The 21275-nt window shown below is 37.0% G+C and overlaps 1 protein-coding gene across 1 annotated transcript in view; it reads left to right on the forward strand.

The window, feature by feature from the left end:
• Positions 1 to 6721: 6721 nt before the first annotated feature.
• Positions 6722 to 21275, forward strand: part of LOC149300930 (polypeptide N-acetylgalactosaminyltransferase 17-like) — a 169075-nt gene continuing 154521 nt past the window's right edge. The window contains exon 1 of the mRNA XM_089484554.1: positions 6722 to 6959. Within this exon, the coding sequence (XP_089340680.1) occupies positions 6722 to 6959 (238 nt within the window). The remainder of the gene's footprint in view (positions 6960 to 21275) is intronic.

The following is a 21275-nucleotide window of genomic DNA, read 5'->3' on the forward strand; positions in this document are numbered from 1 at the left end:
AAAACAGAGACATGCCATTAAATAATTTTAAGGAAAAACGTCCTTTGAATATATTTTGGAATTTGCAATATTAAATCAGTGAACATTTCTGTCGTAGTTTTATGTCATTAATTACAAATCACTAAGGCTATTTTTCCTTCATTTTTTTATACTCATTTCATTGAATATTGCTTGATATTCTGGTTCATTTCCTGTCTTTATTTTGTAATATTCAGTCATATTATGAATACACTGTTAATTGTAGTATAATTTGATCACAGTCCACACAATTTCCACTAATTAGACAGTTCTATTACAAAAATGCACATAATGGATGAATATTCAGTTGCATGCTAAACCATCTTTATTTAGCATTTCCAGTTCTTTAAATGATTGGATTGCTATTATTGACACTTGGCTGAGAATAGTCTAACTAACACCTGTCTTGCATTTCCTTTCGGTAATCCTTATCCTGCGGTCTTGGCGAGGGAAACGGAAGGCATGGTATTTTGTGACTTACATCATGCAATGTAATCCACTGTAATAATTTCTATCCTGTTCCTGTCTCTTTTTCCATAAAATATTTTAGCGCTGAATTATAATAAAATATATTAAAATAATTAAATATTAATAACTATTAAAATCATAATAACATAATTGTATATTAATATAATAATAAAACTATAATTTGATATTAAATATAACCATGCTACATATAACCGCATAACATTCATTCAAAATACATGTTCATATTTACATGGGATTTAAACATAAATAATAATAGTTATACTTTGATATTTATTTTAAATAAGTTATTAAAGTTATCAACAATCTCAAAGAGACTGCACCAGTTTTGCACTCATTAAGTACCATCAGTGATTTCTTTCTGCCATGCAGAATATGACTTAACTATAAAATGTTGTTTACCTATGTGTTTGTGGTACCTGTGTTTTTTTTTCCCACAAGATAATGGGATTTGGTAGGAAATGTACTAGAAGATATTGGTGTAAGTGGTATGTGGTTAAAAAAAGGTTAAGAAAAATTAACAGTTCTATGTTTGACCAGGAGTCTTTGGGTGAAGCCCTGCATTCTCAGGTTTCTGAGTCACTTTCCTCTTTCATAGGGCAGGGAGCAGTATTTTACCATATCCACTCCCCACTGTGGACTGTTAAACTGTACCCCGATATTTCCCACTGTCTCACCTGATCATTTTTCCACAGATACTCTCCCTCCTTCAAAATAATATTTAATGTTTCTTAAAAAACATCCTGATAATAATGACATTGACAATATGGTTACCATATGTTTCTGTAACTCAATAATTATCTTTAATTAACATTCCACTCTTTCAAGTACAACAGGTGTGCCCTCTAAAAGGGCACAATCACCCAAGGTTACTTGTTCGCTTGTTTACTATCACCATAGTAACTGTTAAATGTAACTGTAAGATGCTTTCTCTTCTGCATTACCCATAGGAGCAAACTATGAATTGAATAGCTTCAAAGCACTAGGCTAAACATACTTAACAACTGAGATGCAACATATAATATTCTCCTCCACAAGCCTGTCTGAGGCAGAAATGAGCAAGGGGTGATCGGATCTGAAAGCCACATGCACACATTGAGAGCTTGTGCAGTTGTATACTTCCTCTGTGTTATATGTATGTTTCAACTTTCAAAGTGTGGCGCAGCTGGTTTTCCTATAGATTCATAGATTATAGCATACACTTTTTAACTGCTTTTAGTGGACAGCCCTAGGGTCTTCCAAAACCTGAGAAGCTATTTTAAAACATGCTAACACATGCTTGTAGTGTTTATACATAATTCGATTTACCATAAACTGTGTAATATATTCTGCAGGTGCAATTTCACAAGGAATATTTGGAGAGGCATTTACATAAACATAGCAATTGCCTTGGAAATCCCCCGAGTTTTAATGAGCAGAAGATATAAAAGACAGATACATACTATAGTAATACATATATAAAAGAGCTAAATCAATATTTACTGCATGCTGTACAATTTAATGAATTGTCCAAACACAAAATTATTATATTAATTGTGGACTCAAATGCACTAATAATTTTGTATTTGTGTGTAAAAAAGTCTAAATATTCCTATACTGTTAAAATTTCATGAGATAATATTAAGGACATATATTAGAACGGGGTATTTTGCAAAGTATTCCAATACACATTTTGTTTCATGTATGTTAACCCCTTCATTACTGGACTGTTTTTGAAATGTTGTGCCCTTTGCGACAACGCTGTCATTTTCTTCTTTCCCATTTACTTTACCTGCACAAAGGGCCTTTCTGTTTTAGATACCATTATTTTGATCATATCATATAATGTGTTAAAAAAAAACCAATAAAATATGGTGAAAATGTAAAAGAAACCTCCTCTCTCTCTGTAAGTCAATTTGTTATGTTACATACTACTTGTTATGTCCTACCCATTGTACAGCGCTACGGAATTTGATGGCGCTATATAAAACAATAAATAATAATAATAACATTTGCTAAACAGATATGGTGCAGCATAACTCCTATCACTATATACTGAGCCAGACATTGATGGTGGTACAGTGTAACTCCCATTACTATACACTAAGCCAGACATTGAAGTTAGTGTACCATACCCCCATCACTATTTACCAAGCCAGATATTGAAGTGGTAAGCCTCTGCCCCTATAACAACCTGCCTGAGCTACTGCTGCCCTTGAAGCAGCATGCCTGTGCCAATGCTGCCCCTGAAGCAGCCTGGCTGTACCACATCCGCCCCTGAAGCAGCCTGCCTGTGCCACCACTGCCCCTGAAGCAATCTGCCTGTGCCACCTCTACCCCTGAATCAGCCTCCTTGTGACACCTCTGCCCTGCAGCCTGCCTGTACACCCGTGCCCCCTAAAGAGCCTGCCTATGCCACTGCTGCTCCCCCTAAAAGCCTGCCAGTGCCACTGCTGCCCCTGAAGCAGCGTGCCTGTGCCACCACTGCCCCTGAAACAGCCTGCCTGTGCCACCCTTGCCCTTGAAGCAGCCTCTCTGTGCCACCTCTGTCCCGGAAACAGCCTCCCTGCTCCCACCTCTGCCCCTGAAACAGTCTGCCTGTGCCACCTCTGCCCTGAAGCAGCCTCTCTGTGTCACTTGTGTCCCTGAAGTAGCCTCCCTGCTCCCACCTCTGCCCCTGAAACAGCCTGCCTGTGCCCCCTCTGCCCTGAAGCAGCCTCCCTGTGCCACCTCTGTCACCTCAATAAGCCCCCTGTGTCACCTCTGCCCCTTTAGCAGCCTGCATGTGCCACCTCTGCCCCTAAACAGCCTGCCTATGCCACCTCTGGCCCTAAACAGCCTGTCTATGCCACTTTTGCATCCCCTAAACATTCTGCCTTTCCCATGTTTCCCCCTAAACAATCACTCACTCATTCATTCATTCACACATTCACTCTCCAACCCTTACTGGGTTTTCCCACCCAGGACTGGAAACATCTGATCGGCAGGCCCTGTGGCCCACCGGGTACCCCCCTGATCAGTAGCACTCAGGGCGGACTGCCCTTAGGTAAACTACTGCATAAAACATAATTATTAATGGTAATTTGTAACAAAAAATCCTTGTACTAAATAGAAAAAAAAAAAAATTTCACGTACGATTTCATGTGCACAGTAGATGCCAGTGCTGAACAAAGCAATCAGGCTTTCCTTATATAAAGGAGTACCAGGAGTATAACCTGCTACAAATCAGAAAAGATGATGTTTCAAAATGTTGTGTTTTCCTATTTAGTAGTTCACATAGGGCTGGATTAGACTGGGGTGTCATCATTTTTAAACCCCTTTAATAATGGGCTAGCTTTGCAAGGGTTATTTTAAAAAAACCTTTTTTACTTCAAACACACATCTTTGTCTGTAGTGCAATGCAATACTAGCACATTTTACACTTCATCTTGCAATATAAGGATTCATTTGTGTTGAAATGCCACAAATGTGCAACAACTTTTAGAAATAACCTTGATACATGCCTGCAAAACCAACCATTAGACAGTGTTCTTTGTAGGGACGTTTGTTGGGCTACAACACAGGTCTATATAGCGGAGAGAGTTGATACCGGAAATATTTGACAGCTGGTATAGTAGGACACCTTAGACTTAGAACATATAACAAACAATGCATCCATAAACACTAATATAAACATATTATACATTTTCAACCCTTATTTGAACAGTGTGACTTGTGACATACATGGTATTTTGCTAAATAGGGGTGGTATGTATGTACAAATGGGTAGCTACGCACTTAAATGTTGTGGTGGGATTTGTGAGGTTTGTGCATGCTTAGTAACATGTAAGTAGTTCAAGAGCAGGGGTTGATATGGTATAATACATAATGTGTCAGCATTGAGTTAGATGTCCTTTTTGCTTGAGTGTGCAATGTGCTTAATTGGTTGTACTGTTCTTTAAGTTTAGTCAGGTCTAGTAGAGGTTAGTCGAAAGATCCATTAAAGGTGCTTGTACACAAGGGAGTAATTAGAAATCATAGGGCCCTGGTGCAAAAATTACCCCAGGGCCCCTCAACTTCATAAGCATGCTCCAAAGTGCCACCTTTGCCCCATACAGCTTGTGAGTGCCACCTTTGTCCCCAAGCAGCTTATCAGTGCCATCCTGACACCCAAACAGCCTGCCTGTGCCATTTTTGCCCACCAGCTTGTCAGTGCACCCAAACAGCTTATCTGTGCCATATTCGCTCCCCCAAACATCTGATCTGTTCCTTCAGATGCCTAACTTCTTGAGTAACCCAAAAGCTTAATAGCTCCCCTAGCCTGTTTCTGAAAATACTACTAGGTCAGGTGTTTATTGCCATCCCTTATCTCAAAGCAGTTGCTCATTTGGACTAGATATGCAGCCATGCTATATAGCTTTTTTTTTCTAAATCTCAGGCTTTGACATGGTAAGTGACCTTACCTTTTTACCTATTACCAAAATACAGTCCTTAAGCTTTGTGCTTATGCTTATTTAATTATCTAAAATGTCTAATCAACTGGTAGTTTTAGCAAATATTATGTAGAGTAATTAAAAGTACAGTTAAAAAATAGCGACATTCATTTATAATTTATCACCAATAATTAGTGTTCCAGACTCATATAATAAAAATGTCTATTTTTTATTAATTGCCATTTTGGAGCGTAAAATATTTTCCATTAGATGACACTTAGAAGACACTTATAGGAAATAGTGATACCAGATTAACAGTTTATTATGTTTCTAGTTTAAACCTATAACGATAATTGATGCTATAATTATCATTGCTGTCAAATTGTTATTTTATTTGTATTTGTATATATATATATATATATATATATATACACACAAATCATGACTATATTATGTTGCTTTCAGTGCAGAAGGCAGTAGCTGATCCATGTATCCAGGCCAGGTTTTCTCTGCAGCCCTTTTGTAGGCATGTAAACGGGGATCTAGGCAGCACACAGGAGGATGTCTCTGCACAGAAATATTCAGCTTAGAGAAATGGGAGCACAGAAGAAAACAGCTTCTTCCAGGATCAGCAGAAAGCATTCCCAGCAGCAGCAGCAGCAGCACAGACAGCAGCATTACCAGAAAGAAGGCATCACAATAACCATCACCTGAGACAGCCAGCAAGCCTGTTCACCCTGCCCTGTGTTTTTTTTTTGCTGCTCATTGGACTGTGTACAGAGCAGTTTGATAAGAAGTACCACTGAGCGTGGGAGCGGGGAGCCCTGGATGAGAGTGGGTTTGTGCGATTTGGGGGATCAGATCTGCTGATCCGCTTGCTCTTGGGGTGCAATCAGGAGTTCAGTCCATGGCAAGCTCTGCCGCATTGTCAATTTTCACTGCATTAGTCACTTTCCACGTTCACACTTGTCGGTTTGTGTTACGGTAATGAAGACTCTGCTGGTGAAATCATTATTCCGGATAGTTATTATTTATCCTCTGTAATAAGGATATCACAGGCTGCCCTGCTCTAGAGACATAGCTACATATTATTGATGTTTCAATGACAAACAGAAATTGCTACATTCTATTTATATATTGCAGGTGAAGGGTAGCTCTCCTTTTTTTTTCCAAATGGCAAGCCTATGTCTATGTCTTTATTCACCCAGCTCTCTACATGGCTAAATGGGAGTAAAGAACTACTCTGTGTTCTTGTCGGCTTCTTAACAGGACCCAGTAAGTAAATAATTCACACCGTTGAAACATTTACAGGACTCAGACTTTATTAAAATGCATATGCTACATTTGCAACTATTCCCATTGCAATGCTGATTGACTCAATCCATCATCTGGATATAATTCGTGTGATTAAAAATAAAAACACATAGGCACTTTCACTAAGGCTCTGCATGCAGAAGGGGATCCAGATTGTCTTTCAATTTGTAAACTTTCATTGTACTGCTTTGTTTATTTTGGACATGTTGAGGTATGTATAGATGGTCTTTTAAAAATGTATAGACCGACAACCAGTTTCCAGCATTTTGATTGGCTAGGCAGTTTTGGATTCAAGATTTGAAAATAGTTCCTTATATATTTGAAGATGTTCTTTAGTCCAAGTTTTGTGCTTGGAGTGCTGTAAAGTTCCCACCCTTATCACATATTGATCCTAACGTCTGTAGAATTCACAGAGATGTTTACCTTTTCTCTAGCACTACACGAGTTGGATGATAAATTAAGAAATCCCTTATATTCCAGAAGAGTCTGAAGACTGAAGACCGTGGAGTTTGATGGCTTCTCTTAGACGTGTCAAAATCTTGTTGGTCTTGAACCTAATCGCAGTAGCTGGATTTGTCCTGTTTTTGGCCAAGTGTAGACCTATTACTGTGAAAGGTGGAGAATCTTTCCATGAGGTTCATCCAAGGGCTGAGGTCAGCAACCTGACTACTCATGGGGTCAATCATATTCAGGAGGCTGTACTGAAAAGGCTTTCACATTTAGAGGACATAGTCTACAGACAACTAAATGGTAAGATGGCATGCCAATAATATAACATATTAATGTATGAGAACCTTTTTATGCTACAAGAATTGAGCTTTGCAAAATAAGTATATGTGCAGATGCTGGGTCTAACTCTTGCCATTGAATATATTTTTTATATCTCATTTCCAGATATTGATTGGTTCTGTAAAAAAGACATGTGGACCATCCTTCAGGAAAATATTCCCAAATGTATGCATTTAATAATTCTTACATATAGTACCTAAGTGTAATAGTCTTATGGAGGAACTTGTCAGTAATCCTCCAAGGGCACCATTGATCTTACTGAATTATTGATAAATGATGTTTTTGTAACTGCAATATCAAATGCTGGGTTTAGCAGGATTTATCTAGATTTTCATGGTATTGCATGCACCTGCCATGGTTCCCATTATACATATTGTCCCATGAGATAGTAAGTTAGATAAGCAATGGTATAGTTTTTCTGCTCCAGAAAATATATATATTTCTCTGTTACAGCAAGCGAGGATTTAAATCACTACTGGTAATGTATCCTAATATAAAAGGTTGCATTTGAATTTTCTGCTGCTTCAGTCTTTTAAAGAAGAGCTTTATTATTATTATTTTTTAATTACACAACAGACTCTATAAAACAGTCTTAACTATAGTTTTTTAAATTATCATTTTATGTTTAGTTAATTGAACCAACATTTTAATGTGCCAATTTAATGGTATTTCATTTGTTTGCCAATCTTTAAGCAAGCTTTATACTGGAATTAAATTCAACCAATAAGAAAATAGGTCTATAGTGATGTCGTTTTATTCTTGCAGTACACTAGAGGAGGAAAATACAGATTGTTCAATTTCTTTTACCTATATAAAGTTGTCAAATCAATTATTTCATGTTGATGCAGAATCCATTTATATTGGCTTATCAGTCATAGCTTAATTACAGATTTAAACATGATTTCTTGTCAGTCTATTTTATTTATTTTACAAATAATGGCCACTTTGGAATTTGGTTTTAAAATCATAATTATACTATTAAGTCATGTTATTTGTTCAGCTATGTTTTTTAATTCATGCTTTTCTAAAACCTTTTCCCTTGTGCGTGTACACAGATAGCATGTGTGGTTATTTTTAGTAATATGTTGAGCCAATTCCTTGGGGTAAGTGTCATATTACAGAAACCATGCTGTTATTGCTGCAATACTGTGTCAAGGTGTACGGATGAAGACTGTAGATAATGGCACATAATTTACTAAACACTAAGGGTTTTTTGTATGCATATATACAATTTCAATACACAAATGTCGACTCAAGATTCCATTTTTTCGGATATTTCCAGTATAAAATATCTTACTATTTTATATCTGATGTCTGAAAGATTAAACAACAATTGCTGTTTTTGGCTTTATTGTTTGAGGATGGACACAAAAGGTAGATAGATGTATACATATATACAGTATGTACATATATGTATGCAAACCTACATACAACATTAGTGTACCGAGAAGCACATTTTTATAGTGAGGCCCATTAAATTGAGCAGTCTACATATTAGTCATAAATCCATCCAACCCTGGGTTTCTTGTAAATTGAACCAATTTTGGATTACTACAAGGTGACCTGTCTTTCTTGATATATGTTCCGTGAATGAGTTCGAAGAATTTTGTGCTGAAACTATTGATCACAAGACTGCTCTGTTCCAGTCTAAGGAATAATCAATGCACGTATCCACTTATATAGAAGTTATCCATGCTTCTATGTGTTTATGGTTTAACCAAGCCTTCTTGTTCCTTTATAGCAATGTTTAACTCTCACAAGCAGGGTAGTTATTATTTTTTTTGTCATATTGCAATATAGGAATTTGCATAAAAAAAAAATATCAATGATTCATTTATTATCCAAAAAAGCATGTTTAGAGTTATAGAGAAGATAATTTTGCAGAAATAGTAAATATAAAAAGGTATTGTTTTTATGTTAATAGGACTTTACTTTGTGTATTACAGCTTCTAAATGGCTATAGGAACAAAGAAGGATTATAAAACACAAAGTTAGCACTTATACAGGTATCTCTGGCTTTATGATATTTAGAAAGTTAACATGTTTCAAAATTAACATTTTAAGCTCACATGGTAACCATGTTATAAAATTATTAGTGTTAAATAGCAATACTTAAAATGGACGGTTATATCTCATCAGTAAAATGAAGCCAATCTTCCTAAATCTTCTTACTGTGTATCCTTAATAATGTTATTATTTTGAAGTGCCTAAAGCAATGTCAAGGAACTAAAAAAAAATCTCAATTTAAAAAAAAATATATATCACAAGGTATGAGGTAAAGGGGCATCTTTCAAGAAACAAAAGTCACCCCCCCATGACCAAGTATGAAAGTGCCACTATTTTTTTTCAATATTTATTAGCATATCTTGTTTTTTTTAAGTGGGGGCTTAAAGTTGAATCTCATCTAATCTCCTCTTAAAGCAAGGTAGAATTTGACAGCACATAAGAACCATTTGGCCCATCTAATCTGGCGATTTTTCCTCATGTAAAATCAGCCCTTGGTCTTGTCTAAGATTCAGGAAAGCTTTACAAATTTTCCATTCATATTTCAGTTCCCACACTGTATGATCCCCTTCCACTTCTGATGGAAGGCTGTTCCATGTAGCTACCACACTCTTGGTACAGTAAAACTTCCTTATGCCTCTTTACAGCTAAACCTATGACCCTCAAGTTTTTAATTATATGACCTCTTTTTTTTAACATTTCTCATACTTTAACATACTTTTCTTTCCTCCAAGCTATACATATCCTTTAGTCTTCTGTTACTTGTTTTCCTGCAAACCATTTACTTGAAATCACCTCAATTATAACTCACCAGAGTTCCCTGAGTTCCTGGTTGCCAGTTGGCATCAACATGACATCATCAGCAATGATGGAGCTGATGCAGGTAGAAATTCTACCTTTGTGTAGTTGAGTTGTTAGTAAATATGCAACATTTTGTTGAACTCACGCAAGCTTGCTCCTGCATATTGCATTATGGCATTCTTACATTATATTGTCATCTACTTTCAAACATAATAAGGATAAATGTAGAAAATGTATGTAGTAAAAATGTCTTTAAAATAATTTAACATGATTTTGAAATGTGTCGAGGCTGAACAGTTTTTTTGTTTAGTGTTTATAGTATAAATTTCCTTTTCAGTGAGGGTTAAGAGGATAAACATTTTTGTAAAAATCCTGTTAGGCACCTGTCACTCAGGTTTGGTTTATTATGGTTTTTTAAGTCTCAGAAATATAGGTATGAATCCCAAATAGTAAATGGCAAAGAGCTGGACAGAAACTTTAGCACATATACAAAATATATACAGTGGAAAGTAGCATTTTCTGCTCCACAAGAAATATTGTGTTAAATGTATGACTCCAGCCAAAATGATCCTTATAAATAATGTGCCACTCCATTCTCTCCGGGCATTCAGCAAAGCAGGATGGATGACAGACAGAACAGAAAGGGACCTATGGCAGGCCAGACGAGGGCTTAGGTTAGGGTATTATTTATTATTAGTTTCGTACAACATGACTGCCAGCCAGCTAGGGTATCTTCCAGTTACCACCAGCCCTGCGTCCTACCCTAGGCAAGCTGTCTGCAGTACTCTTCTTCTTCCTCTCCTGTTGCTAACCTGCCTGTGCCCTGGGCTGGTTGCGTCCATTCAGGCTGCTATTATCTTTTTAGCATTTTTTTAAAAGCAAATGCTTTGTTTTAAAATAATAGAATTTTCTGGTTTAAGGTTGGTGGACAGTGTCACATTAGAAGTACAAATAGCAAAATATACACATTAGTAGCAGTTAAAGACACAAACATCGCTGTCTGTTGACGTTCATGAAAAAAGTCATAATACATTTACAAACAATAATGTGCAATGTGCAAACACTGGTGTTGGTGTGGTTAATCATAGCTAAATTCAGTTCAATTCAGACCAGGTGGTGTTGGTCCAGAGTATTGGGTAAACAATATGTGTGTCCTGGCAGGTAACCAGCTAGGTCATTAGCAAGAACTTTTTCTTTGTCTTTAAATTTTTTAGGGTCTAAAGTTTCTCCAGTCTGCTCTTGTTATCATTTTCAATTTTGGAAGTATCATCAAGCCTAGTAATCCCCAACCCAGCATTTTTGTTTCCTTTCTCTTCTGTTGTCTTCTGAGTCTGAGGCTATATAACTATAGTGCACTATAATTATTATTAACTATTTTCAATCTCAGAAATATCAGAGGCTTGGAGCAGTAATAATAGCCTACTAGGTGACATTCTATGTGGCCTGGCTTGCAACCACTGTGCTCTTCTTTTCAATTAAATTGTCTAACAGGCCATCAGCAAGTCTCTTAAATTTTGTTTATCTATCTGATCGCAGGTTGGGATTGTGATTTGGGCTAGGGGGCCCCCTGGTGCTTGGGGCCTTGATGCAACTGCCCCATTTGCCCCATCATCGACCTGCCTCTGATTGTTTAGTGTAATTCTGTTTTCTGTCTGCTTCTAATGTATTCTCAACATCTCAATATATTCATGAATATATAAAATATCTGTCAGATTAAACCATGACCTCAGTGTATATAACTAAATGTGGGGCTCTCCATTCAAATTCCATTGGAGGAGCCACATGCCAGTGCATTATCTGTTGAAGGTAATAGTCCATAATACATGTTTAACTCATATTGAGACATAGTAACATATTAACAGTAATTTAGGTTGAAAATCCATCAAGATGAAACCCACTGTCGATCTAGAAGAGGACAAAAGTCCTTCAACTCTGAATGGATCACCTCTTCTGGTTTGTATAAATCTACTAAAGAACAGGTCACCGTAAAGAGGCTGGGGTTTTCCTTATATGTATAATGATATCATGTTCCGCTGAAATGCCTTCTCTATTGTAAGTTCATTCATAACTAAGGTGTATCACTCCCCTTAGTAACATTGTAGCCTAACTACTGTACTTTTCAAGTTTCATAATGTCACTTTTAAGAGGAGGTTCTCAGACTTTCAAATACTGTTAGCTATTTTACAATAAAACCCCATATACTAAGAAAAATATAAAAACACAAAATGAATTAATATGCCTTTAGTCTCTTGATTTTCACCTAAAAGTGTTAACATGGTTGATGGGAAATAAGCCAGAGGATATAGTGTCCATGAATATGAAAAATAGAGGCTTTTTAAAAAACCTTAATGAACTACTGAAGAAACCTTGGGTAAATGACATAAGAGCACGCAGCCTTATTAATCGTGTTTGTTAAGTTGTTCCTTGACCTTATTAAGAAACTTGCTGTCTTCATGACTTCTAGAATTTGATAGAATTCTCACATATTTCTACATAATGGGCAGATTTTCACAGTCAAGCGTCTCAAAATGTTAAAATAGTCATGAGCACATGTAAGTTGTTATTTGTGCAAGCAAAAATAACTTATAAAATGCAAATGAAATGTATTTAAACAAATAAAATACAAATAAAAAAGTAGAATGTAGAAAAAATTAGCACAACAGGGTATAGACTCCCCAGTGTAATATAAGAAAGCTTCTTGACATTCTTATTTTCTAATCAGATTTTTTTAGTCTGATTTATGGCACTTAAAAACATCAGAGAGTTGAGATTTATAGAGCATCCATGTAGTTTCTCCATCTTCTCAAGTTACTTAATGCTATCCTTTACACCCCTTATTCATCACACTTTTATTTATTTATTGTTATATTGTTCTGCATTCAGTAAAAAGTAATTGCAAACAGAATATACTGTAGATCCTACAGGATAAATATTAACCCTTCAGTTAATGCTTAAGATGTTTAGCACAGTGTAGCACAGGTGTTCCCCAATAAAGCTTTAAAGCTGACATTGGCTGCTAATTTAACTGATTTAATTATTGCCTACCAAGTATTTACAAAGTGTTTGCTAACAACAAGTATAGATTTGGGCAAAATTGCCATCCTGTATTTATTTTCAGCCTAATATAATCACACTTATATTTTGAGAAACATCCACTTTAATCCAAAAGATGGTGGCTATGATAGCCTCCTTTGATATAGCATGGGGGTTAAAAAATGTGTGTTGCGCTATGAAGTTATATATTCTATGAATACATTGTGCACTGTCAAATACCCAGAAATTGTCATAAATTAGAAACAAATAGACTGTTTATTTCAATCTTTGAAGGAGAAAAAGGATTGGGTTAACATTTATTACACTATCATAGTTTATGCTACACAATATAAATTCCTTTGTTTTAATACATTTCCTTTGATTTTGCTTCTTAGTAAATCCCATCAATATTGTTTTCAACCTTAATCAATATGATTTGCCTGTGTCTAAAAGAACATTTCCTAAATGAAGCATGGAAGAAAATTGCACAATATATTCTATTTTTACTTAATTACTCTGGAGGGGATACTGTTTCAGCACAGAAAATTACATAACAAAATATAGCTGAGTTGGGTTTAGTGGGAATAGGGCTAGGTTGGGAAAAATTCTTGATCATTTTTGGCTGAAACATTGACAATTCTTGAGATTTTGCACCCTGCTAGTTTTAGACAAATATAGTATTATATTGATTGCAAAGCTATCTTCACATTTTTTGGATTTTAAGGATTGCTAGAGTGTTATCTATAAGACAACATTGGGTAATCATGATTTCCATACTTTCAAACCAGTTCTGCAATTTTTTAGAACCTATAAAATAATAATCACAATTTAAATCGAAATATTTGTTTTTGGTTCTACCTCTAAAAAAAAGCTGGAACATCATGATTCCCAGTGTACCTCCTTTTAAAAAAACATTTTCAGGCCAGTTCTAAAATCCTTTGGAATCCTTTAAAATCTTTGCAATTGCTTTTGAAATCTAAAAATTTTTTTTTAAATTTAATGCATTGTTTTTTACCTCTACCTGTGAATAATTGGATATTTTTATAGCGCAACCAACTGACTGAAGAAAAACCATAATAAGTTTTACCTCTAATAGGTATTTCTAAAGAAATTTCTCTTTACTGCTCATAAATCTGAAGAACAACTGATTGGAGACACCTGTTGAATTACTCATATTTTCCAGCTAAGGGGGAAAAAGGAACACAGTCTGTTCTCAACATGTTTAGCAGCTTGCAAGAAAGAGAAAAGAGAGGGTATATAATAGATCATTTGGAATTCGTAAAGGGGCTGAAAGCGTACATGATGGAAGCATCAGGAGGACAGAAATTGTAGGATGTGAAATCGATAACGCAATATTATTACTGAAGAAGCTGAAGCAGAAGGTGTATCTGTTTATTCTCCACAGGTATAACCAGGAAATTAAAGGGTGATCTCAAGGTTAATAGGAAACTGAAGTATAAGTAAATATCTATAAACAAACATAAACATGTGTTAACAATATTTATAAACACAGCCCAAATGTTAGGATCTAACTGATCAATGGTCTCTGATAAAGAAGATATCCACTCTAATACTGGAGGCTAATTACCTGAAGTGCTAGTTGCAGTGATATTACAAAGTTTATCTTATCATATTAACTAAGCCTTTTGTAATGTCTATCTTAGAGAAGCGTATCAATTATCTATTGACCTCACTTTAAGGAATAAAACAACCCCTTCCTCATGAAACAAAAACGTTTTGTATTATATGTACTTAGGTACTAATCTCTATACATATAAAATGTTTGTCACTGCGGGCAGTCCAATCAGAATGGATGTGCTGGAGTATTATTGGATGTTTCACTTAAGCTCCTTGAGTGTAAGACACATTTGGTGTGTCAATGTGCCACTGATATGGGATGGATATGTGAAAGGGGTTTTAAGGTAATGCAGTACTAGTATAGAATAGTATAGTTAGTCTTATAATGTTATATTATAGTTTTATAATGCAGTGAGAGGTAATATGCTGATATAGGTCAACTGAGTGCATGCAATATAGAGCATCGGGTAATGTGATGGATAGGGGAATCTGGGGTGCATACATGCATCAAAAGGGTGTGGGGTGGGTATCTACATCAAGCAATGTGGTGTAGAGGATTGTATGTGAGAGGCTGGGCAATAGAGTGGATGATGTGTGCGCTGGGGTAGGAGTCTGGCATGCTGAAGTGTATGATATACCGTATTTGCTCAATTATAAGACAAGGTTTTTATCAGAGCAAATGCTCTGAAAAATACCCCTCGTCTTATAATCGGGGTCGTTTTATAATCAGACCTCAAATAGAGGTCTGACTATGAAACTAAGATCCAGATCCCCCGCAGCGCTGCAGGGGACCTGGATCCTCCTGTCTGGCACTTACGCATTTCGCATAGGCAACTTCCGCTGAAGCTGGAAGGAGGTGCAGCGGGGGTTGTCTGCGTCCATGGTGCAGACCTTCCTCGGCTGTAAGAGAGGAGAGTTCCCAGCACCGCTGCTAATGGTACCTCCTTCCAGCTGCAGCGGAAGTTGCCTACGCGCATCGCGTTGACGTCTACCAGCTGCCCCGACTACACACTAGGGAGTCAGAAGCATCGGTAAGTTTGGGGGGGAGTGTTAAATCGGGGCATAAGGCATTTCTGTAGGCAGAGTGCTCTATGATATGCCTTTTAACCCCCTTAAGGCTAGGTTTCCACTTGTTTTTTTTTTGCTAAAAACGCCCATAATAACGCCAATTCAGCCACACAGCGTTTTTTTGGTGAAAAAACACTGCAGCCAGATGTTAGCTGTTCTTCAATAGGAAATCGCAGAATGCCATATCCACTTGGCGTTTTTCTGTTCGGCGTTTTTTCAGTCCTCTTTGGCGTTTTTCTGCTTTTTTTGGGCTCTGTGGCAGTTTTTCAAAATCGCAGCATGTTGACACTCTGGCGTTTTTTGCAAGGAAATCTTGGCGTTTTTCTCCAATAGAAGTCTATGGGAGAGAAAAAACGCCATGAAAAAGCCATGTGGGTTTTTTGCCTTGGCATTTTTTTATGGCGTTTTTTTCCACAGTTACAATGCAGAGGATGGACCCAGTATCTGTGTGTCCTACGAGAAATAGGCTGGAAACAAACAGTTTCACACAACACACAAAACAAAGTTCATATTGAATTTTACACCATTTGGAACAAACATGCCATTACAAACAAACATACCCAACTGGATCCTGCGTGCCAAAAGCAACAGCAAACAATTTGCACCATCGTTTGGGGCCAATCTTCCTAGAGGAGCAGACATTCGGAATAAAGCATGCCTTACAAACCACAGAAAAGAGACAAAAGGGTCCGCCGGGGCGTGTTTAAGTAGAACTCTACCAAGTAAATGACATCAGGAGAGGGCAGATACTTGCCATTTATCCTAATCCCTTTTAGCTGGGTGAAAATTCCAACATGTAAAGGCTGGAAAAACTGCCTAAGGTCAAAAAAAGCAATTTCCACAGAAAGGCTAAAACGCCAGAAAAAACTCCAGAAAAAACGCCAAAACACAGGTAAATGCAGTGGCAGTTTTCTTGGCGTTTTTCATCAAGAGAATAACGCAGGACAAAAACCCAAGTGGAAACCTAGCCTAATGCCACTCTGCCTCGAGATATGCTTCTTAACCCCCTTTATGCCACTCTCCCTCCAGAAATACCTTTTAACCCTCTATACGCTACTCTGCCTCCTGAAATGCCTTATACCTCCCTATGTGCCACTCTGCCCCTTAATATGCCTTTTAACCCCCTAAGTGCCAGAGTGGCATATAGGGGTATAAGGCATTTCTGGAGGCAGAGTGGCACATAGGGGGTCAAAAGGCATATCATGGGGCACAGTGGCATATAGAGGGTTAAAAGGCATATCATGGAGCACAGTGGCATATAAGGGGTATAAGGTATTTCTGGGGCAGAGTGGCAAGCCTGGGGGTAGATGTGCAAAACTGGGGGGCAGGTTGGAAAAAAAGGAAATAAAAACAAAAAAAATATTTTTCTCAATCATAGCTTTTATTTTAAAAAAAAAGTTTACGTGAATTAACATTTACTAGTAAAACTTTTTTTTATACAGGGTCGTCTTATATTCAGGCTTTTTCTTTTTTTCCTAAATTAAAATTCAGATTTTGGGGGGTCGTCTTATAATCGAGCAAATACGGGTAATTAGTGATGTGCATGTTCATTGAGAGAGAGAGAGATAAGAAAGAAGAAAAAAAATATGCACATAATTTTAATGACTGGTACATATACCAATATGTTTCTAAAGGTTTTTAACATACTAAGAAAAACTTGTTACTGTTAGTGTCAACTTGCTTTTTTGAAGAATGTCTAAGGGGCATGCCTCACCCACCGGAGATTACCTTTATACTTGACAAGAGAAAAACAACTACTGGATAGTAGCAGTGAAAACAATTGTAGCTCGCTGTTTTATGCTACAAAAGAAACACAGTCAACAAAATCTACCTGCCATGACACATCCTCAATTGACGAATGTCAACTAATAATACGTTTCTTTCTTTCTTTCCTTTTATTTTCTAGTTTGTATGCTGTAGATGAACAACAGGGAAACTTTTTCAATGGCTTGTTGAAATATACTACAATACTAAGACTCTGTTAATGAAAAAATACCATTTATTATTTGTTTCTTGTAGTGAAAATGGAATGAAGCTATTTTAAACAAATACACTTATTTTGTCAACATAACAGATATAAGAATAAAGGACAGCTGTGGTGGTGCTACGTTATAAGCAGAGTAATCAAATGCTTAGGGTCCCCATTCATTCACCTATAAAGCAGGTGTTGCACATTGTATCATTAAAAAAACAGTATATTATCCAAGATGAGGACAATACCATATTATAAGATGACCCCGATTATAAGACGACGCCTCTAACTTTGGATCGCAATGAAAGAAAAGAAAAAATGCGTTAATATTAGATGACCTAGTTGGGAAAAAAAATAAAAACTACTGTTTTGCTCTCACACACTCACTTTCTGTAACAATCACTCTGTTAATGTCTACCAATGTCAAGGCCACATCACACGCCAAATGCAATCTTTAATTTAACCTTATTAGACTATTGTTCTGGTCCTCAAGGCACACTAACAGCATATGATGTAGTAATTAGTAATTACTACATTCTGTTCAAATAGGGATTAAAAAACCTGACCCATTGATGTGCCTTGACAGCTTGGTTGGAAACTATTATACAAATCATTTTTATTATTATTTTTTCCAAGGCTTATAGTCAGAATGAGTCATAAAAAATTGTATTTAAATTGGTAGTGCTTGGATTACATAATCTTAGAGGAACAGCGACAGTCAAAGCTTTTAGCATAAAGTCATTTTTTATAGTTTGCATATTATGTTATTGAATCCTAATAATTAGTTTAAAAGTGGGGAAATATTTTACCTGATGTTACAGTCCTCCTGCACTAAAGACTGACATGAATTTAATAAAATAGAAAGTACAATTTAATTATGTGGAATAATTATGTAGACCCTGACAATAGGATATTAAGATGACTGTTCCGAGTAGTATTCACATAAATGGTGAAAATAAAGTTTTGTCAAATCTCTTTTGCCAACCGCTAGACACAAGAAAGGGTGGTGACTAGAGGTCAGAGCCTTATTGGGACTAGGTCTGATCACAACTCCACCTTACTTTGATCCTTGTAATTACACAAATATGCCGTATTGGCTCAAATATAGGCCGCACCCTTAAAGTTTGGTGCTATTTTAAAGAAAAAAATATTTTTAAGGAAAAAATACACATTAGTGGGATGGTAAAACAGTATTTTGTCTTATGAATGAACATGAATACATGTATTTTAACATTTTTGGTATCTATCAGTTTGTCAGCATATGTTATATACAGAAAACCAATAGCCATTTTAAGGTCTCCCCCTTAATTCATAATGCACCTTACTTATAGATATGCCCCTCTGCCCCCTGATATACCACTCTGCCCCCTGATATGCTTTATCCCCCCAGGTATGCCACTCTGACACCCCAGATATGCTTTATGCCCCCTAGAAATGCCCACCTACCCCCTAGAAATGGCCACCTGCCCCCAGATATGCTTTATGCTCACTAGAAATGTCCACCTGCCCCCAGTTATGCTTTATGCCCCCTAGAAGTGCCACTCTGCCCCCATGATATCCTACTCTGCTTCCTAGAAGTGCCACCCCCCGACTTACCAACGCACCCCCAGACTCCCTGGTGTCTAGCAGGGCCGGCCTGTGGACGTCTGTGTGATGCACGCAGACAACCTCCGCTGCCGGCACTTCAGCAACAAAGACACACCGGCTGAAGTGCCGGCAGAGGAGGTTGTCTACGTGCATTGCCGCAGCCGATGAACGTCTGCGCAATACGTGTAGGCAACCTCAGCTGCTGGCTCTTCTATGATGGAGCACCGGAAGGTTATGTCACGCCGGTGCTCCACCATAGGTGGAAGTTCTGGGAGAAGGATCCAGGTCCCCTGGAGCGCTGCGGGGGATCTGGATCCTTACCCTGCTGCTTACCCACAGCGGGGAAAAATGAAAACAGAACAAAAAAAACCCGTCCTGAGCCCGGAACTGCATGTCCCGGGCGTCAGGCGACACTGACTGCGCAAAAGCCAGAGTATAGGCCGCAAAAAAGTGCGCCCTATATTCGGGCCAATACGATATACAATTTCTGTATGCAAGTGGGTAGTATTGGACATGATTAGTTGGTACTAATTGGGAGCACCTCTGCAGTTTATATTAATTATTTAATTTAAATAAGGTATGTCCTGTTAGACTAAAAAGAGAACACATTCTTCCTAAATAATGATAAAATCCCTATAGTGGAGATGGCCATACTGTAGGAATACATGCTTGAGTGCATCTAACACATACTTATTCTGTAGAATAATATCCGGTACATTAAAAAAGTTAATGGAACGACTTCTTCATCCAGGTAACTTGTATGTGTTATATTGTATCAGAAAAAATAACTAATTTTTGAATGTTATGTAAACCTTCAAGGACAAGCATCATTAAAAAAGTATATGGATATGTCCAGCAGTATTTACAGATTTACACTTGGTTGAATGCTGACGAATGTATAGCTGTAAAAATGAGATTTGTGCTAAATCTTTTAGAACTTTGGTGGTTTTATCAAATATTTTGCACGGAAACATTTAGGTTGGATTACTTATAACACACAGTAAAACATATCTTCTTATATACAATTTCAGTAAGAAGTGATATTTCTTATATTAGTTTTTAAAGAGTTACTATATAACAGGCGGCAGATATTTTTTTTCTTTCTCCCAAGGGCCACACAGAAATCTAATGAGAAAATTCACTTCCTAAAATTATCAAAAGAATACAGCCATAGTGCATAAAACATTTAGCTATGTTTTATACTCACTTGAATATATAACATTTATGGGTCTCTTAACGTACTTACCCAATTAAGGATTATTAATGTATCTTTATGAAAAATCCATGCATTTTACCTGTAAAATAAGAAAAAAGAATTCCATAGTACACTAGTATGTCTGTGTTAACCTAAAGGAAAAAACCACAGTACTTACCTTTGGGACAAACTGCTGCTCCAGAGCTGTGTAGCTGAAGGCATCTGCTGCATGCCCAGGAGCTGGGGAAGGGGGTAAAAAAAGAGGCAGGTGCATGGTATGGTGGTATTCTTCAGAATCCCTCAATGCATTTGCAAGGAGGAAAAAATTATAATTGAATGTGGAAACTCAGCTGTTGTATGCATTAAAGTGCATATGAAGGCTGGAGTGTCCCTTTAATATGACATTTCCTCAATAGGCATTTAAAAAAAAAATTTGCTTACTCATGTCATGGTCCTTGTATTGCCCACTAAAGCAAGTTAATTACTTCTCCTCCACATTAAACATCATAATCATACCTAAATAAATGTGACACCAACAACAACTCAAACATGAGACTAGGTAGAAGTAAGAATTGCCTGAAGTATTTATTTATTAAATGCTGTGACTTTTGTTATTAAACATATTTTAACACATGTAAATCTAACATCTAACCAAAAGATCTAACCTTTTTCTTCTGTATATGGAGGTTCCCCACAACCACTTAATCTGAACTCCAATCCTCTTCTAGCCTTGTCAATTTCCCGCCATGTACCACCAGTTGTATAAAATAACACGGTGGGCCAAGTTTAACTGTATTATGGAGTTGGACCCAATCCAACAACTTTAACATAGGGAGGGAGGGAGGGTTGGGGACATTTTATTTTATATCAGACTGATCAGCATAGCTAACTTTCCAGGCTGTCACATGTATAGACACTAAGCCTGCTAGCACAGGTTTTTGCATTCCTCCCTTATCCCCAGGGGCCTGATTATTATTATTATTTTTTATTGTTTTATATAGCGCCATCCAATTCTGTAGCACTGTACAATGGGTGGAGA

The sequence above is a fragment of the Sceloporus occidentalis genome, unplaced genomic scaffold (genome assembly GCF_023333645.1).
Source record: "Sceloporus occidentalis isolate IW3139 unplaced genomic scaffold, rSceOcc1.0.p SCAF_22, whole genome shotgun sequence".
NCBI lineage: Eukaryota > Metazoa > Chordata > Lepidosauria > Squamata > Phrynosomatidae > Sceloporus > Sceloporus occidentalis.